Here is a 16,199-nt window from a genome sequence, read left to right on the forward strand (position 1 = left end):
ACTGCTGTCAAGTTCTCGATCAGTTCGGCTTATATCTTTAAAAAAATTCAGAATGTATCAGACTTTATTGGGAAAATAAAATCCAAAAAATGAAGCAAATGCGGTTTTAAAATAATCGATTAACTGTGAAATTATAATTTTTTAACGTTTTCTTTTAGTAGAAAATGTGTAGCAAAAATCTCAGTTCGTATAACAATCTTATGGTAAAACTCGGTAAAATTATCGTAACACGGCGATGAGCAAGAATTCTGTTAAGAAGAGGGTCTCTACCTAAAGTGCCAGGTTTTTTCAATGTGAGTGTTATAACTACTCACCCCCTCCATGGACTAGCCAGTTCCCGTTGCCCAGGCCGTGAAATGTGCAGTCAGTCCACAAACTGCAGTCAAAAGTCAGAAATTTCGCCTATAGATGGGCGGTTGTTAATTTTAAATGCCATCTATTCGCTAATCGACGAATGTCCCTGACAAAAGCTAGACTGAGTTGATTACGGCGCCTTGATACAACTATATGTGCTCCACGAATGTACGTGTTGCTCATTCACAAATTGAAGGCGCTCCCACTTTTCTAACTTCTTCAGAAAAGCACGGGACTTGTCAGTAGTAGCACCGGAATAAGATAGTATCCATGTCGCCGGTGAAAGTCCGCAACCACGTAATTATTTCGGAACACCGTATTTTGCAGGAGAGCGAATAAACTGTCGATCCGCATTCCTCACATTTGAAAAGTACGGAGGGGAAATAATTCGTGAGGATAGTAAGGATAAGATGCTTTTTACGTCTCTAAAAGCATTTTGAATGATGTTCCCTTCTGTCAGAAAGGATCGAAAAACCGAGGCAGGAGTTCTTGTAGCTGAGGGTCAACGCGGTCCATTAATTACTTACGTCTAAAATTACCGTATCAAACCTATTTTTTTGCCAATTTTGACTGAACGAAAAGATTCAAGATAAACTTTAACAGGACTGTGTGTACTCTATTTACTGCCTTGGAAGGTTTCGTTGCGGTCCCACAGCTGGACCCTGGTAAAAATTGGCAGTAGAATCTGTGCTCCAAAATACCATAGACCTACAGCCAGCTGTAAGATTTCCAATAGTTTCTATAGCTGGCAACACAATTTCTTATAGCCATTTATAGCCGATGGCGATTAAGCAACAGCCTGGCGATAAAGTGTATGCTAAACGTTACTAATTACGGATGCTAGGACTTAGTGAGTTTTTGGACTACCGCTCTCTTTTTGGGCCGTAGTATCTTGATTTATTTTGCGAAGAAAGCTCCGTACTTTTGAAGGATGCCTGTCATTCCTAATATGTTGGAGCGCCTTCAATTTCGTATGATACTGTGCAATACCTCTGGTGTGAAATAGTTGCTTCAGACGCCGTGGCACGCTGCGGCGCGGCGCGGCGGGCGGGCAGAGAGTGCGAAAGGCGCATTGGCGCCTACAAACCTAACAGGGATACTTCACGCATTGCGCAATGCAAGAAGTATCCCTGTTAGGTTTGTAGGCGCCAGTGCGTCGCCGCTCCGCTTTGTATTCCAATATTTAATCTCGCGGAGTCAGCGTTTTACAACTCATGATTTTGAAATGTTTGCTCCCTCTGTATGGATTATTCTCATTTTAATTGATGAAAAAAAATATGTAGTAAAGGAAAATATAATGTGCGTTTTGTAAATACTAAGGTGATTTCGTACAAACTTAAGGATTTACAAAGCACACGAATTTCTACACAATTTCTTATAGCCTTTTATAGCCGATGGCTTAAAAGCAACAGCCAGGCGATAGGAACTAAAGCCCGGCTGTATAATTTTTTATCGCTTCGTGTAGCCCGGATGTATGATTTTTTCCACTTTCTACAGCCAGCTATATGATTTTCTATCGCCTTCTTCAGTCGGCTATAAGAACTCCTACGGTATTTTGAAACGCAGCTCCTATCGCCAATTTTTACCAGGGGATGGAACAACGTCCGTTGTAAAAAATGTGGATCACCGGATGCCATAAAAAACTCGGTGTTATTACAGCTGATTACTCAGCTGTTAAGAGGGGTGGCCCCCATATCCTTTAGTTGCTGAAACCGAAAATGATCTCAATAATTTTCTGAAAATTGGAAAATTAAATTTTGAACAGTCCCTGTTCCTTGAGTTTCTTTTGCACTTATATATTGAATTGATGCTGTCATATTTTTTTAAGGATTGGTATAGAAGTAAACAAAATCGCCGCTATTTCGCCTTCAAATTTGGCGATGCAACCCAACCCCCACCGAAGTTAATTAAGATGCATCCTCCGCAGAAGGGAAGACAACGTAATCTTTAACAATGTCAAAACGAAAGCCGTTTTTTGGTCCCAACAACATGAACATTAAAATAACAAACGTGATTATTCCTTCTATTACCATAATTTTAATAGTTTATAAAACCATAATATTAACAGTTTGTAAAAAAGCGGCGTTTAAGGAGCTGCGAAGAGTTGTTCAAGTTTTGAAAAAAAAAAAAGCTTCAATGAGTGGAAGAGAAGAAAAACAGTCTCATAACGTCCAGATTTTATTTATTTGTATTATATTTTGATATTGGACATACATGTTTTATTCAAGTAGTATGGGCATCTGTTGCCTGATTATGATGAAGAAACCGCTGAGAAAAATGACACGTTGCAAGTTTCACAAGTCGCATCAATCGCTTGCAAAACAATTTCTGCCCACACTACTGTGATCAATTCTTGCCACAAGTAGATTTGCCTGTTACGAAAAAGTATTTGCTACGGTATGTAGGTACATACAATTATAATAAGTTTATAATTTTAGGGGAAGGAGGGTTATTACGAGAGAAAAGTTCCATAGCACAATTGAAAGTGATGGTACAAGTACAAACTGCTTACAAGATTGCAAAATCGAATGTGGGATTTATGGCGATTATGACACGTATTTGTTTCTTAAAAAAAAAAGACAAAAAGATTGGGCTATTCATCCTGAAGGATGCCAAAGCTATAGAGGAAGCGTAATTTGTCAAGAGCATTATAAAATTTTTATTGACCTAACATCATTTCGACGATTATTTTAACCGCCAGAACTGCGGTTTCCATTAGGTATACACTTATGAGCCCGGAGAGGAGTAATTTTACAGAGGACACTTGGAAGCGTCATACGCAAAAAAATAATAATGTGAACGTTTTCACTTGTTCAGCTACTAGCTGTCAAAGTGATTGAATACATCGTAATTCTAAAATTAGTTTTGATTACAAATTAAACACGTACATATAAGTATACAAAGGCACCAATCAAATAAATATGTAAATCTAGTTTATCAAAATGAAAATTATAAAGATCACAGTATAGACAAACGGTAAAATGTGATGTTTCAATAGTATTCGTACAATTTGGATATTCTAGCGGTGGGTTAAATCTGACTCAAACAATTTAAAATTTTTACACGTGAACATTTTATTGAAAAACAATTAAAATAGCTTTCGCTTTAAAGGTAGGAATCTCTGATCTTTACAAATTTCATTAACAGCGAATATGTTTGACGATTAAGAGCGTCTCCCACTAAGATAACAGAAGCTGAATTATTTAGAGCGACCGTCACCGTATAACTATTGCAGCGTAAGGCTAAATGCATCGTCGGAATCAAGGACTTTTTTTTTTTGCCAATTTAGATGGTATTTTATCAGCTTCAAGTTACTCTAGAGGCATATACATATTTACAAAAACGTCAAAGCTATATACACGGAAAAATAGAGGTAGGGCTTAAGACCCAACGTGATTAGGGAGCTTAAATTAATTGTGGTATAGTGCCCCAATAAATTAGGTTACTAACCCACTGTTTCGGTACTATCCCCAAATTGAGTTGTGGTACTACAACAATTAATTGTGAACACCTACATTATTCAATAAAATGGGTTAGTACCACAATTTTAGGTGATTACCCCTACCTACCTCTTTTTTCTGTGTACCTATATCTCATTATGCGAGAAAGTTCATGGGATTAAGGACTTGTCTTTAGGGTGAAAGTGTGACAGGTAATACAATTTGGACTGCATTTTGCAATTTGGAACTATAAATTCTGGCTCTTCTGGAAAAACACTCATGTGCAAAGGGAAACTAATGGCACATACGTTGTTTTTAAACCGGACCGGACTTTATAGTTCCTAATTACAAAATGCAGTCCATTTGTTCTGCTGCTTGTGCTCGGTGCTTTTAGAGGGACCTGAGAAGACATGATGACTGGTGGGTATGGTCGCGAAGAGCCCCTCCTTTACATTTTTGAAATGTTAACATGTGAAACATTTACTTTGAGGAAGTTTTTAAACAACATATCTGATGTAACTCTAGTTTGACGGATTCAGGTCGTAAGACTCCTGAAGTATATTTCAGATGAGAATGCATTATAAATGGGAAGGAATTTAAGTTGAGGGAAAATAAGAGAAAGAGGAAAAAGAGTAAAAGGAGATAAGGAGAGAGAGAATGGGGAGGAGAAGAAGAGGAAGAAAAAAAAGAAAAAGACGAATAGTAGAAATAATAATAACAAGAGGAGGAAAAGCAGTGAGAAGAGGATGATGAAGATGAATAGGAGGTGAAGCGAGGCAGAAGAGGGAAAAGGAGAGGCAGAAGAAGGAGTAGGAACAAATAAAAAAGAAGAAACGGAAGAAGAGGTAGGAGAAAAGTAGGAAGATGTAAAATAGAAAGAATAATTTCCATCTCTTCTCCTTCGTTGTTCCTCTTTCTCCTCTTCGTTTTCGTCTTCCGATTTGGAAGACGGAGACTTGCGCAGCAAAAAGACCTGAGTCTCTTATTAAGATTTAATACTAAAACTAACTTAATACTAAAACGATCCGTCCGATCGTAACATCACAGATAAACGCATCGAGATGCTTAAAGTCACCGTAGAATGACAGTCGAAGAGAGACCATCGAGAGGTATAGCAGTCGTTCCGTATGGAAGGAATCAGGCGTTGGCCGAGTGTTTCCTTTCCTCGAGGGAAATTTTGATGCCACCCTCGTTTATGAGAACCAGTTCTGCGTACATTTTGAGGTCCGTCGATCGCATGGTCGTTGAAAGCTCGTACGCTTCAAGTATTTTGATCAGGATTATCTTGACGACCAGCATAGCGTACTTTTGACCTGCAAGAGAGTGAACCTGTTACTAAGATGCATTGTTTTACGCGAATTACACCTTGTACAGTGTGATTCGCGTGATCGTATGGGACTTTTGTACCATTCCAGAGGGATCCCCTTAAAATCTTAGGGTCCGAAAAGTCGTTTTCTTTGACCTATAGGTGTACACACAAAATTTTAAATCTCCGTCTCAATTTCTTCAAAAGCTACAAGCTGGTGATGCGTGGTGCTGCCAATTCGGGACTTTGTAATTACCTCGCATTAAGTACAATGGAGGCTTAGGATCAGATAGAACAATTTTCCAATTTTTAATGTAACTGAGTTAAATATTGTATCCTCATGGAATTTTCTGCGTTCTTTTCAAATATGAACCCCGTTTGGATCAGAAGCGACCTACAAAACCAACGCTGAAAAGTACTTCGAATTGACTTTTAGCTTCTTTCATGTGCTCAACATCATTCGTATGCGATTTTATTATAATATTAATTATGAGCATCTCGATCCACGTGAACCCTGTTGTCTGCACAATTTTATGCTTTTTGGGGGCAGTTGAAAATAGAGATACGCTCTTACGTAATAGTGGAACAACAAAGATGAAAAAAACGGGAAACAAGGCTAAAAATACACAATTATGAAACCCGAGACGTTTCGACTCAACACTGAGTCATTTTCAGTCGGAAACAATAAAAATTTTTAAAAGAAAAACGCTAAAACCTGAGCTCTACATGGTGGGGCCGGGATCTGAGAGAAAAAAAAGAAAATTGTGATTACAAGTTGTACAAAAAGACGAGCTATGTGCCCCTCTGTGTTGATAGACCTTAAAAACTAGTATTTTAGACTTATTTTAAAGGCATGAAATTAAGCTGTTTGGAGACATAAAGAAAATCAGGTAGTCTGTTGTGAAGAGGTCTCGCCGGAATTACCAATAGGTATACCATCGGCGTTTATGCTTTTTGGGGGCAGTTGAAAATAGAGATACGCTCTTACGTAATAAGAGCGACGTTGTGCGAAATCGGCTCATTAAATTAAAGGGTACCTTGTTTTTTTGGTGGTCTATTAAATTGAAACGCAAGTAGATAACAGTCTACATAAAAGTATACAAAGTCTAGATATCGAGACTTTGAAATTAACAAATTAAAATGCTTACCGATACAATTTCGCGATCCTGCGCTGAACGGAACGTAAGAAAACGGATGTTTGTCTGCGGTGTTTTCGGACAAGAAGCGGTCTGGGTTGAATGAGGTGGGGTCAGCGTGATGCTTCGGATCCATGTGGATTGCATGGAGAATCGTCAAAATACGAGTTCCCTCAGGTAGATAGTAATCATCTGTAAGTTTGTAAAAGAAATTATTATCAACCATTAAATATATCTGCTATGCGTTGCTATGTAAGATTTTGATCTCATTATAAGCCCCCCTCTTTGTTTACACAAAGCGCTCTTAGCTAGTGACGATGACGAATGTCGCCATAACGCCTGGATGCAATTATTCGAGCTCCAAGGATGTCCATGTAGCATATGCGCGAGGATGAAGGCGTTTTGACTCTCTAAGCACTTAACGCTTCACCCACAGCGCTAGTGTGCAGCACTGCGGAGGTCAAGAAACACAGAACGCCTTTTTAACTTGGTTTATACCACAAAACATCTTTTTGGCACAAATAGTCGATCTGCAAATGATGATCGGCACATGGCGCTATCAAAAGTAAAGCAAAAGAAAAAAGTCAGTCCCTACGTCTGTACGTGCAACTAATAGTGCCTAAGAGGTGTCTTTGTAATATAAACGAAGAGCTGAAGGTGCTCTATTCTTTTGGACCAGAGCAGTACAGCTCACCCTAGCGCCGCGCCGCCGCCGTGAGTGAAGCGGTGAATACTTAGAAAGTCAAAACGCCTTCATTGCCATGCGTATGCAACATGCACTGACATGTATGGAGCCCGAGTAGTCGCATACAAGCGTTTAAAGAAAATTCGTTTGCTTTTTGTTGTATGTGATAGGAAATGAGGACACTTTCTTTGTTCTTCTTATACCTTAGTTTAATTCCAGCGTTGCTCACTGTATCAATAGAGTCTATTACTAAATTTTTAGCGTGACATTGTCAGTTTCCCGAAATATGCTTTGATTGTTTATGTATGCATCACAACATTGTTGCTCTCCAAAAATGTGCACTGCGGCCCTTATACTTTAACTGGCCTAGGGACGACGAATGCATCAGAGTCGTTTCGTGGACAATTAAGGTAAGACCCATTTCTGGTAGAAAAAATTGACGGTAAACTCCTAAACCACGTACCTCGTTTGCGGTGTTTAAAAATCTCCGCTTTTATTTTATTTTTTGAAAGTAGAACAAATCAATACCTTTTATTGACGTTTTTTCAGAATTTACTACGCACAGAGAAGAACACGGGAGTTATTGAGAATCAACGTTGAGTATTTCTCAATTTAAAAAATATGACAGGAAGTCTGCAACGTCGCAAACCGAGATACGTCGCAAACCGAGATACGTGGTTTGGGAGTTTCACCATCGGTGTATTAAGTACAAGCGACTTACTGATTTTGAGAGGCACATTTGCTGTTCTTGCAATGAGAGGGACCGGCGTATACAATCTCATGACTTCCTTCACACAACGATCTAAGTATTCTAGCTTGTTTATGCTGCCTACTGAGAATGGGTTTTCCGTAGATGCTGATACTGCCGCGAATTCTTCCAGGATTTTCTCCTGCAAAGTGATTGAAATTGATGTTTCATTGATATAGCATTACTTCAAATACCTCAAAAGCACTTTATTTCACGATAGGCGTTATAGGTTTAGTTCCATATTCCCTCGTCAAAATCATGTTCCCTTACGGAAGGAATCGTGATCAAAATCCATACGCATACTTTGTTGATCTTTTCTTTTTTTGTCAGGATTCATGATAAATTTGGAAGATGTTACCGTCTTGTTATTTCTGATCTCCTAATTAGTAAAAAAAAATAGTACAAAAACCAGGAGATTAGGAATAACAAGAAGGTAACATCCTCAAAAAATCCATACGGTCTTCCACGAGGAACCGCTTTCACTATAAATAGTCAGTCCTGCAGAGGTAGATTATTATTCGAGTGAAAGAACGGTTAAGCTCTTGGCTCTCTCGGGACCATTTCTAAAATGCCTCTGGTTTTTCCTTTTACGAATTTACACAATTTTAGTGTAGTTTATCTTGTAAAAAAATTGTCAGAAATGCACAAGTAGATTTTCACTGAAATTGACTCTTTTAAATGATTGTGAGATATTCTGCACCTAGTATTATTTTAACATCTTATTCAACAGTGTTTGGGCCTTACTGTCGTGTTTTTGTCTAATATCAAGTGCATATACATGCAGAATTAAACCAAACATCCTTGGTCTTTATAACTCATTATTTTTTTTGTTAATTTTTTATTTTTATTTCAAAATGCAGAGAGGAAGAAATCAGGCCCTGTCAATGCGTGAAAAATATTATATACCCTCACATTTTCTATCAAAATGATGAAACGAGGTCTATTTTATATCAGTTACAATTCTACTTTTTCGACGAGTTTAATAAAACTTGAATACTTTTTTGCGTTTTTTCACACATTTATAGATTTTCTTGATTTTATCTAGACCATATTATATTGTTAAAAATTACGAATGCCAGCGAAATTTCGCTAGATTTTGAGTAGGTTGTGTGCACCTTACCTGAACAGTTTTATGCTGCGCTAAAACAAAGAGGGACCAGCTAACGACCGTTGCGACTGTATCATGTCCCTGCAAAATCAAAAGTAGACATCTCTTACAACTTGTCATAATTTGGGCAGCAGCATTGAAAAATATGAAATAATCGTGAAAATTAATATAATATAACACTAGCTGAGTTCCGCCTTTGTTCTTTTGTTTTGTGACTAAAATTCCTGGAACTGAGATACAAGTTTGTTTAGTACGTGTCAGTAAATTTTTTTTCAACCGATGTAAATCAATGAGATCAATACGTTGATTTAAGGTGGTGACGAATTACATTATCAATGACTTAAAATAAAAAAAAAAAAAAAAAAAAAAAAAAAAAAAAAAAAAAATTAAATTAATAAGTGAGATTAATTATCGTAAGAAAAATGCACTTCGCTTACCGCAAACATGAAAGTATCAACCTCTTCGCCGATATCTTCGTCGGACATGTTATTTTCCATCATGAAATCAAGAAGGGAAAGTCGGATTTTACCTGCAGAAATATAAACAGTATTTATTTATAATGATAAAATATAATTCATTTAATTAATTCATACTGTGCATGCAGGGCCGGATTTACCTACTTGCCGCCCATGGGCCGCCTGTATTTTGCCGCCCCCTTCTCATTCGTTTTGAAACATCAATAAAAGCCATCTAATGAACGTGTCAGCGGGGGAATGGTGCATAAGACGCGTTTACTCGTGTTGAATACATTTTTTGGGAAAGCCCTGGCAACACTACTAGCAAAAGTTCACGGAACTTTGCGCGAAAGTTAAGTTTCGTAAATCTATCTCTGTGTGGACAAGGCCTTCCATTCATAAAAAACGAACAAAAAAATTATGAAAGAACAAACATAAATGTGGATTAATGATTTTAACTTCCGCCGCCGCGCCGCGCAGACCGCACCGTGTTTGGCGCAATGCGTGAAGTATTCACGCAGTCTTGTAGGCGCTATGCGTTTCACGCTGATCGCACTGTTTGCTGCCGCAATGCGTGAAGTATTCATGCATTCTTGTAGGCGCTATCCGTTTCACGCTGACCGCAATGACCGCACAGTGTTTGATGCAATGCGTGAAGTATTCGTGCAGTCTTGTAGGCGCTAATATTTGTTAAATGCCAATCGCCACGCCGAGGGTTTCTCCTTTTCATCTTAAGTGCTCTTCATCATTTCTCTGTAAGTCGCGCTGTTCCAGGCCAAATTACGTGTTTGGTTTCTCTCTTAACTCGACTAATTGAAGGTGCTGTCTCTTTGTATCACTGAAAGACGACAAAATTAGAAATTACTTTACTCTCAGGAAATGAGAGATTTTGTCGCCTTTTCTCGTTAGTAATTTTTGTTTCTAAATCCGATTTTTTTTTATACCTATACTTTAAAAAATTGCAAATTTTTGCCGCCCCGTATTGATTTGCCGCCATGGGCCGCGGCCCATGTGGCCACCCCCTTAATCCGGCCCCGTGTGCATGCACTAAAATGTATGAGATACTTCTCGTCCTAAACGAAAAAAGCTGGTCGCTTACTCGTGTGTGATACATGTGATCGGTCTTTTAATTTCAGGCGCTGTTTTCATGTTCCCATCTGCCCATGCCCTTTCAAATCGTGCTTAAATTCAAACCAGTTTATAAGGTAATTTTCACGGCACTTTTTAAACACTGTACTTTGATTTTTCCGATTTTATTTTTTAGAGGCAGTCTGATTTTCTTTAGTTTTAATTCAATATTGAGCAAGTTAGTTTAAAATTCCATCTCCATCATTGTTGAATGACAAGGGTATACTCACTTTTTAAAAAAAAAAGGAGGAGGGGAATATGATAGTTTTTCCTTGGCATTTTTTTCTGACGAAACCTATCCATGGTCGGTATTAAATTTAAAATCACATAGTTCAAGTACACGTACCCTGCTCCTTCGGATTTGACTCTTGTTTCGATGATTCTCTTGTTTCTCTTCTTCCTTTCACGATCTGCAAAATAAGTTCAGGATTAAAACGAATTTAAAGGGAGCCACCTAGTAGAGCTCTCGCGAACTCTCATGTAACCGGAAAAGTAAAAAGCTAAGTTCGGGGAGTTAACACTATTTTCCGCCTTATGATGATTAATTCGCAACACTTATTGAGAATTTCATTGGCCTACACTGATAAAAATATTTGTGGTCTTGTTTTACTTTTGGTTCATGTGGGAAGCGAAACACAAATCAAGCCAAATTTTGTGTTGATTTTGGTACAGTTTGCGGTGTGAAAGTAGCTCAGAGCAGAACAATAGAGAGACTGGGAAACCCCTGAGTCAACCGAAGGTCTGGATTCTTTTGCGTTTTACTTCCCATATCCACACAAAATGCTGGTTACTTTTTCTTACTGTGTGGTATGACTTATGAATAAAGGATCAAGCAGTTTGGAAAACAAGTTTGTTAAATTCGGTCTCGTTTTCGAAACAGTTTGTCCAATACTTTGGTCATCAGTCATCATTTGATGACTCTGAGGGTCAACTTCCGAAAGTAACTTTTTTACACTTTACAGAACATAAGCCGTGGTCAGATCAATAATATTTTCGTTAACATTTCAAGGTTACACAGTCAGTGCAAACATAAAATGACTTTATTTCAGTCTATTTCCGTCAAAGGTTTGGTTGTCACATCATTTCCGATTGACTGTGTGACCTTGAGGTACTGATGGAAAGATCGATGTGCGACTAAAGCTAGAGCTATATAGGGTTTTCATAACACAATTAAAACAACCAAGAATTTTGAAATGACGATTCGATTATTTCTAGTGTCTGGGGAGAGGCAGACGAGATATATTTTACTGAAAAATTTGACGCGGAGAACGGACAAACTATGGTAGGGGAAAAGTTGAATAGACCCATTTTATTCTAAAAGCGACAAAAAGCCGCCTCTCACCAGAAACTCTTACATGTTGTAGTCAAAACAGGCCCGCCACATCCCATCTCGGACCCTGGTACCAGTTTTAAGGCCCGGGCCCCAAGCACGGGGGGGGGGGTGTCCGAGGGGCATCCCCCGAGAAATTTTTGAATTTATAAATCTGTTCCGACGCATTTTGAAGCTTCTATGACGAAATTTTCCATCAATTTCTGCGGAATAATTACGCTTTTTTTCTACTTTCAGCAAAAAATACTTGCGAATTCTTGCATTCAAAACATCTGGAAAATTTTTACTTTTTTTTTTGGGGGGGGGGGCATATGATACTATTTTCAATTCTAAGGGGGCCAGGCCCCCGTGGACTCCCCCTTCGTTTGTCTATGGCAAGGGAGTTGAGCCATGAGCCATTGAAGTCGAGGATGCCCCGACTGGAGACTCTTAGCATCTGACGACAGGAGAAAATGAAACGCGCAGTTACTAAAATTATCCTTTTGTACTGAAAATCTTGAAAATAGATAAAAATTTTCCAAGAATTATACTTCTTTAAAAATTTAAGAAGAATCCTACAGTGCCCCAGCGTGTTTTTGAAAACACCTTTTGCGAAATTTTTAGGGTAAATTTTTCACTTTTTCCTACGAAACAAGGGTTGCATGTGAATTCGTTGTGGTTTCTCACGGGCAGCACGGGCCCCCTCCGGGGCCCGGGCCCTGGTACCAGGGAACCAGTATCCCCCCCTTTGTGGCGGGCCTGAGTCAAAATATACTCATACGCACCGTGTCTCGCAGCTGGTGGACCACATTACATGCTTCATCTTCTTGTTTGGCATATGATGTAAGGTTGTATATTGAGTCAACTTTTAGCCATGGCGTCATGAATCTTTTTTGACTGATGGCGGACAATCTGTAATTTGAAACATCAAAATTAAAATGAATGAAATACGTGCATGGTTATTTTTAGCATTCGTTTTTAGCTGGCGAAATAGTAATTGTTATTTTTTCAAGCGATCTCTTTCATAGAGAAAATAATGGCGTGGACGTAGCGGACTACTTCAAAATACCCTGATGTACAGCACAACTCAGTGCAACGATTAATCGAACTGAGTTGTATGAGAAGCTCATAAATAAATCAAACGTAGGCACGGCTACAATTAAAGGTCCCTCATTTCTATATTTAAGTGGGTTTGCTTCAGGCACTGCTCAGTGGTGATTTTGTGCGATATTTCTTTTATAGTCGGAAAATTTAGTTTATCTCGCCACAAATACATTTGAATAAAGTAGGTATTGATGTCTTTTTGATTCGCAGTTTATACTCAGATATAATTTCGAATATCTTTATCGATATAATGCGAAACCACGTTTCTCCGTTTGCGAGGTTACAGACTTTTTGTCATACTTTATTTTTCCTTTGGAAAACTAGTTGATATACTTTTGTGAAAACTTCCTTATTTTTATTCTTGGTTACCAGGATATTCTGTACAATTTTCATAATGTAAAGCTTGCTTCTTCCTCTTCGAAAAAACAAAATAGGAGCGGACATTTTGAAATACCGCAATGGAGATACGTGCTTTTGTACTTTTGCCATCGCTATATCATTATGGACTTTTAGTACACTCTTAAACTATTCTATTTTCTTAGGGGCCACCTTGAATATCTAATGATTTATATTCGAACGTCCTCTACCAAAATTAAAGTTCATACATCAACCGCGTAGAAATTTTGAAGATAAACAAGAATACGTACGTATTGATAGCTTTAATGAAGTCACAGCGTGCGTTGAGCTGAGCATTCAGGTGATACCCCATGGCCGTCTCTGAAATAGGTAAACAACATTTTTCATCACCCCTCAGGTTATTAAGACGAGTAAGGAACATTGTTATTAGCACAACAATTGTTTTAAATGTCTGTGAATAAATACTCTTCTCTTTTTGGGAGAGATGCTCTACGCTTCAGCCCTTTAAAAGGGCGTTTGAAAAATGGATTGGACTAAATATGAGAAATTAAAGATAAATTACTTAATGACGTTTTATATTATGCGAAAGTAATCATTAATTTTAACTAGTATATCGATGGCCAAAGTGTGAAATCACTTATTTTGTATTTTCAAAAAAATTCTGTTCCTATTTTGTTTTTTCAAACAGGTCAATTTTTGAGCTTGAAAATAGAAGATATTTTGCTTGCCGGAGGGAAAATCAAGGAAGTTTTCGAGAAAATACGTAGACTAGTTTTTCAATTAAAAATAATGCATCACTGGAAGTCTGCAACATCGCCGGAAGAGAGGCATGGTTTCCCACTCTTGTCATCGATATTACTCAGATCGAGATCTATGATTGTGATAAGGAAAAATATACAACTGTTGTAATTGAATAAGATATTATAAAAGTTTACAGAGTAAATATTCAAGCAGTGCGTATCATATGTTATAACATCATATCGTTACGTAACATACGATAATAGTATTAAAAAGTCGAAAAATAACTCTGGTAGACTTAGAGTAGCGTTTTCAAAATAATGCCACATCCAAAAACTGTCCATTTATCCCGAAACCAACTGACTTCAATGTATTTTACAACTGGACGTACAAACGGAACTACGCGCATTATGACGTGAGTCCTGTTACGCATGTATTCTTATGGGTCTCAGGGCTCATGTCTTAATGCACATAGTTCCGTTTGACTAGAGTCCCTTTATACCCAGAGTTACGACAACTCGATTATCAGCTGACTGGCAGCCGGCCTTGGCTGGCCATGGAAGCCGAAACGAGTGCACCCAAACGAACGATATTGAAGGATAAGGATCAGGAATCCTGCGATGTCTGTCACACAAAAACAACAACATCAACAAAGTGATCAATTAAAAAGAAAATGAGATTAGTTTGTGAATAATTTCTTAATCTATTTTCATTTTGGACCTATGGCAATAACAATTTACTCTTGATAAACCACAATTAGGTAATATTTTCATTATTCTTGTTCACATTCTAGGTACCGCCATCTTGGTGCACTCGTTTCGGCCTCCATGAGCGAGAACCAATCAGAATTGGATTTTTTTTTAGGCCACTTTCAGCCCAATCCTGGCCCAACCAAAAGTGAGTTGTCGTAACTCTGGGTATAAAGGGACTCTACGTTTGACAGAAATACATCCAACTGAAGAGTTTTCTTTCCAAAGATGTAACTGACCTGCGATGATGTCAACGGCAACGAGCTTAATGTACTCAGTGACGTCAAATTCCTCTCTGTCCACCTCTTTTCTAAGCAGTTGCACGAGCACATCACTGCATGAACTTGCCGGTTGAATGAACGACTCCAGTAGTTTAAAGTGAAACGATGGAGTGAGCAGTTTTCGCCGCTGATGCCACTTCTCGCCTAAAAGAAAGTTGAAAAATTAAAAAACTGAAAACGCGATTCAGAGAAATCAGGGACCTTATTTGGATCGCATTTAGCAAAAAGAAACCAGCGTGATTACAGTGTTTTCAATATCGTAGAAAAAATTATTTTTTTTAAAAAAAATAATAAATATGTGTACAATATTAATATTCATACAATTATTTCCCTTCAAAATCAGAAATTTTTGTGGTGGGATGCAAAAACTATTTGCTATTTTGGGAGATTTTTTAGAAAATTATTAAGAAGCTACATTTTAACAACACTGTAAATGCGTTGGTTTGTTTTTGCTAAATGCGATCTAATTGCAGCCTTATCACTTAAATACATACATAAAAACTTATTTCAAATCATGTTGGTAGAGGGATGTATAATGAAAAGAATTTTGAAATCTCTCATTCGTGGGAGGTGTTTAAATCCACCTGGTATTTTTTCCTAGCCCAGCGTTAAAGTCACTCAGGTGTACTCCTGCTATTTCCGATCCCACATTTTCTATTATTCATAAAAACTCTGTCAGTAAGTTTTATCTAGTCGTGCAATCGCAGTAGTGTAATATTGTAGTGAAACTCTCAAGAAGCTCGCCTGCTTGCAAAATAATCGGCAGAAAAATAATACGGCAAACGCAGGATAAGCAAAGGAAAAATACACCATTTTTGACTTAATAACACAATACTCAGACAGTGCTCCATCTCTAAGCTGCATGAAGCTTTATCTTACTTTGTACATCGAGAAAGATGAAACCCAATGCACTGTGAAAGAAAAAATGAGGTTTCATTTTTCAGACGAGGGTAATGTGACCTTGACAAGGCGTGACCGAAGAGGGTAACAGGTACACACGAATATAAATTCGCGGATAAGTCGATGAGCAGTCTGCAGTCTCGGGAATGGAAACTGCATTAGCATTATGCGCTGGTTTCACGCAAATCTTTGGAGCAAACAGTTTCTTTCAAACGATTAATCGGATGGCTTTAACCAGAGTCGGCCGAACTACATCAGATGTTGCCTAATATTATCTGATACTGATACTCAATTTTTGAAAAGAAAACTAGGCAACACTGGAACTCGGAAATTTGTTTCGTATATTCGTTATGAAGGTAAATTCAGAGCGAGGCTAAATGTGTTAAGTCGTTCAGTTATCA

At 38.0% G+C, this 16,199-nt stretch overlaps 1 protein-coding gene across 1 annotated transcript in view; it reads right to left on the minus strand.

Annotated features, from left to right (window-relative positions):
- Nucleotides 1–2,924: 2,924 nt before the first annotated feature.
- Nucleotides 2,925–16,199, minus strand: part of LOC109043181 (cytochrome P450 4C1) — a 31,552-nt gene continuing 18,277 nt past the window's right edge. Inside the window, exons 4-12 of the mRNA XM_019060298.2 lie at nt 14,857–15,042; nt 13,421–13,490; nt 12,455–12,581; nt 10,707–10,770; nt 9,215–9,306; nt 8,790–8,858; nt 7,643–7,811; nt 6,249–6,428; nt 2,925–5,107 (exon numbers count right to left, since the gene is read on the minus strand). Coding sequence (XP_018915843.2) covers nt 4,932–5,107; nt 6,249–6,428; nt 7,643–7,811; nt 8,790–8,858; nt 9,215–9,306; nt 10,707–10,770; nt 12,455–12,581; nt 13,421–13,490; nt 14,857–15,042 — 1,133 coding nt within the window. The 3' untranslated portion in view covers nt 2,925–4,931. The remainder of the gene's footprint in view (nt 5,108–6,248; nt 6,429–7,642; nt 7,812–8,789; nt 8,859–9,214; nt 9,307–10,706; nt 10,771–12,454; nt 12,582–13,420; nt 13,491–14,856; nt 15,043–16,199) is intronic.

Source organism: Bemisia tabaci, chromosome 1 (assembly GCF_918797505.1).
Source record: "Bemisia tabaci chromosome 1, PGI_BMITA_v3".
NCBI classification, from domain to species: Eukaryota; Metazoa; Arthropoda; class Insecta; order Hemiptera; family Aleyrodidae; genus Bemisia; species Bemisia tabaci.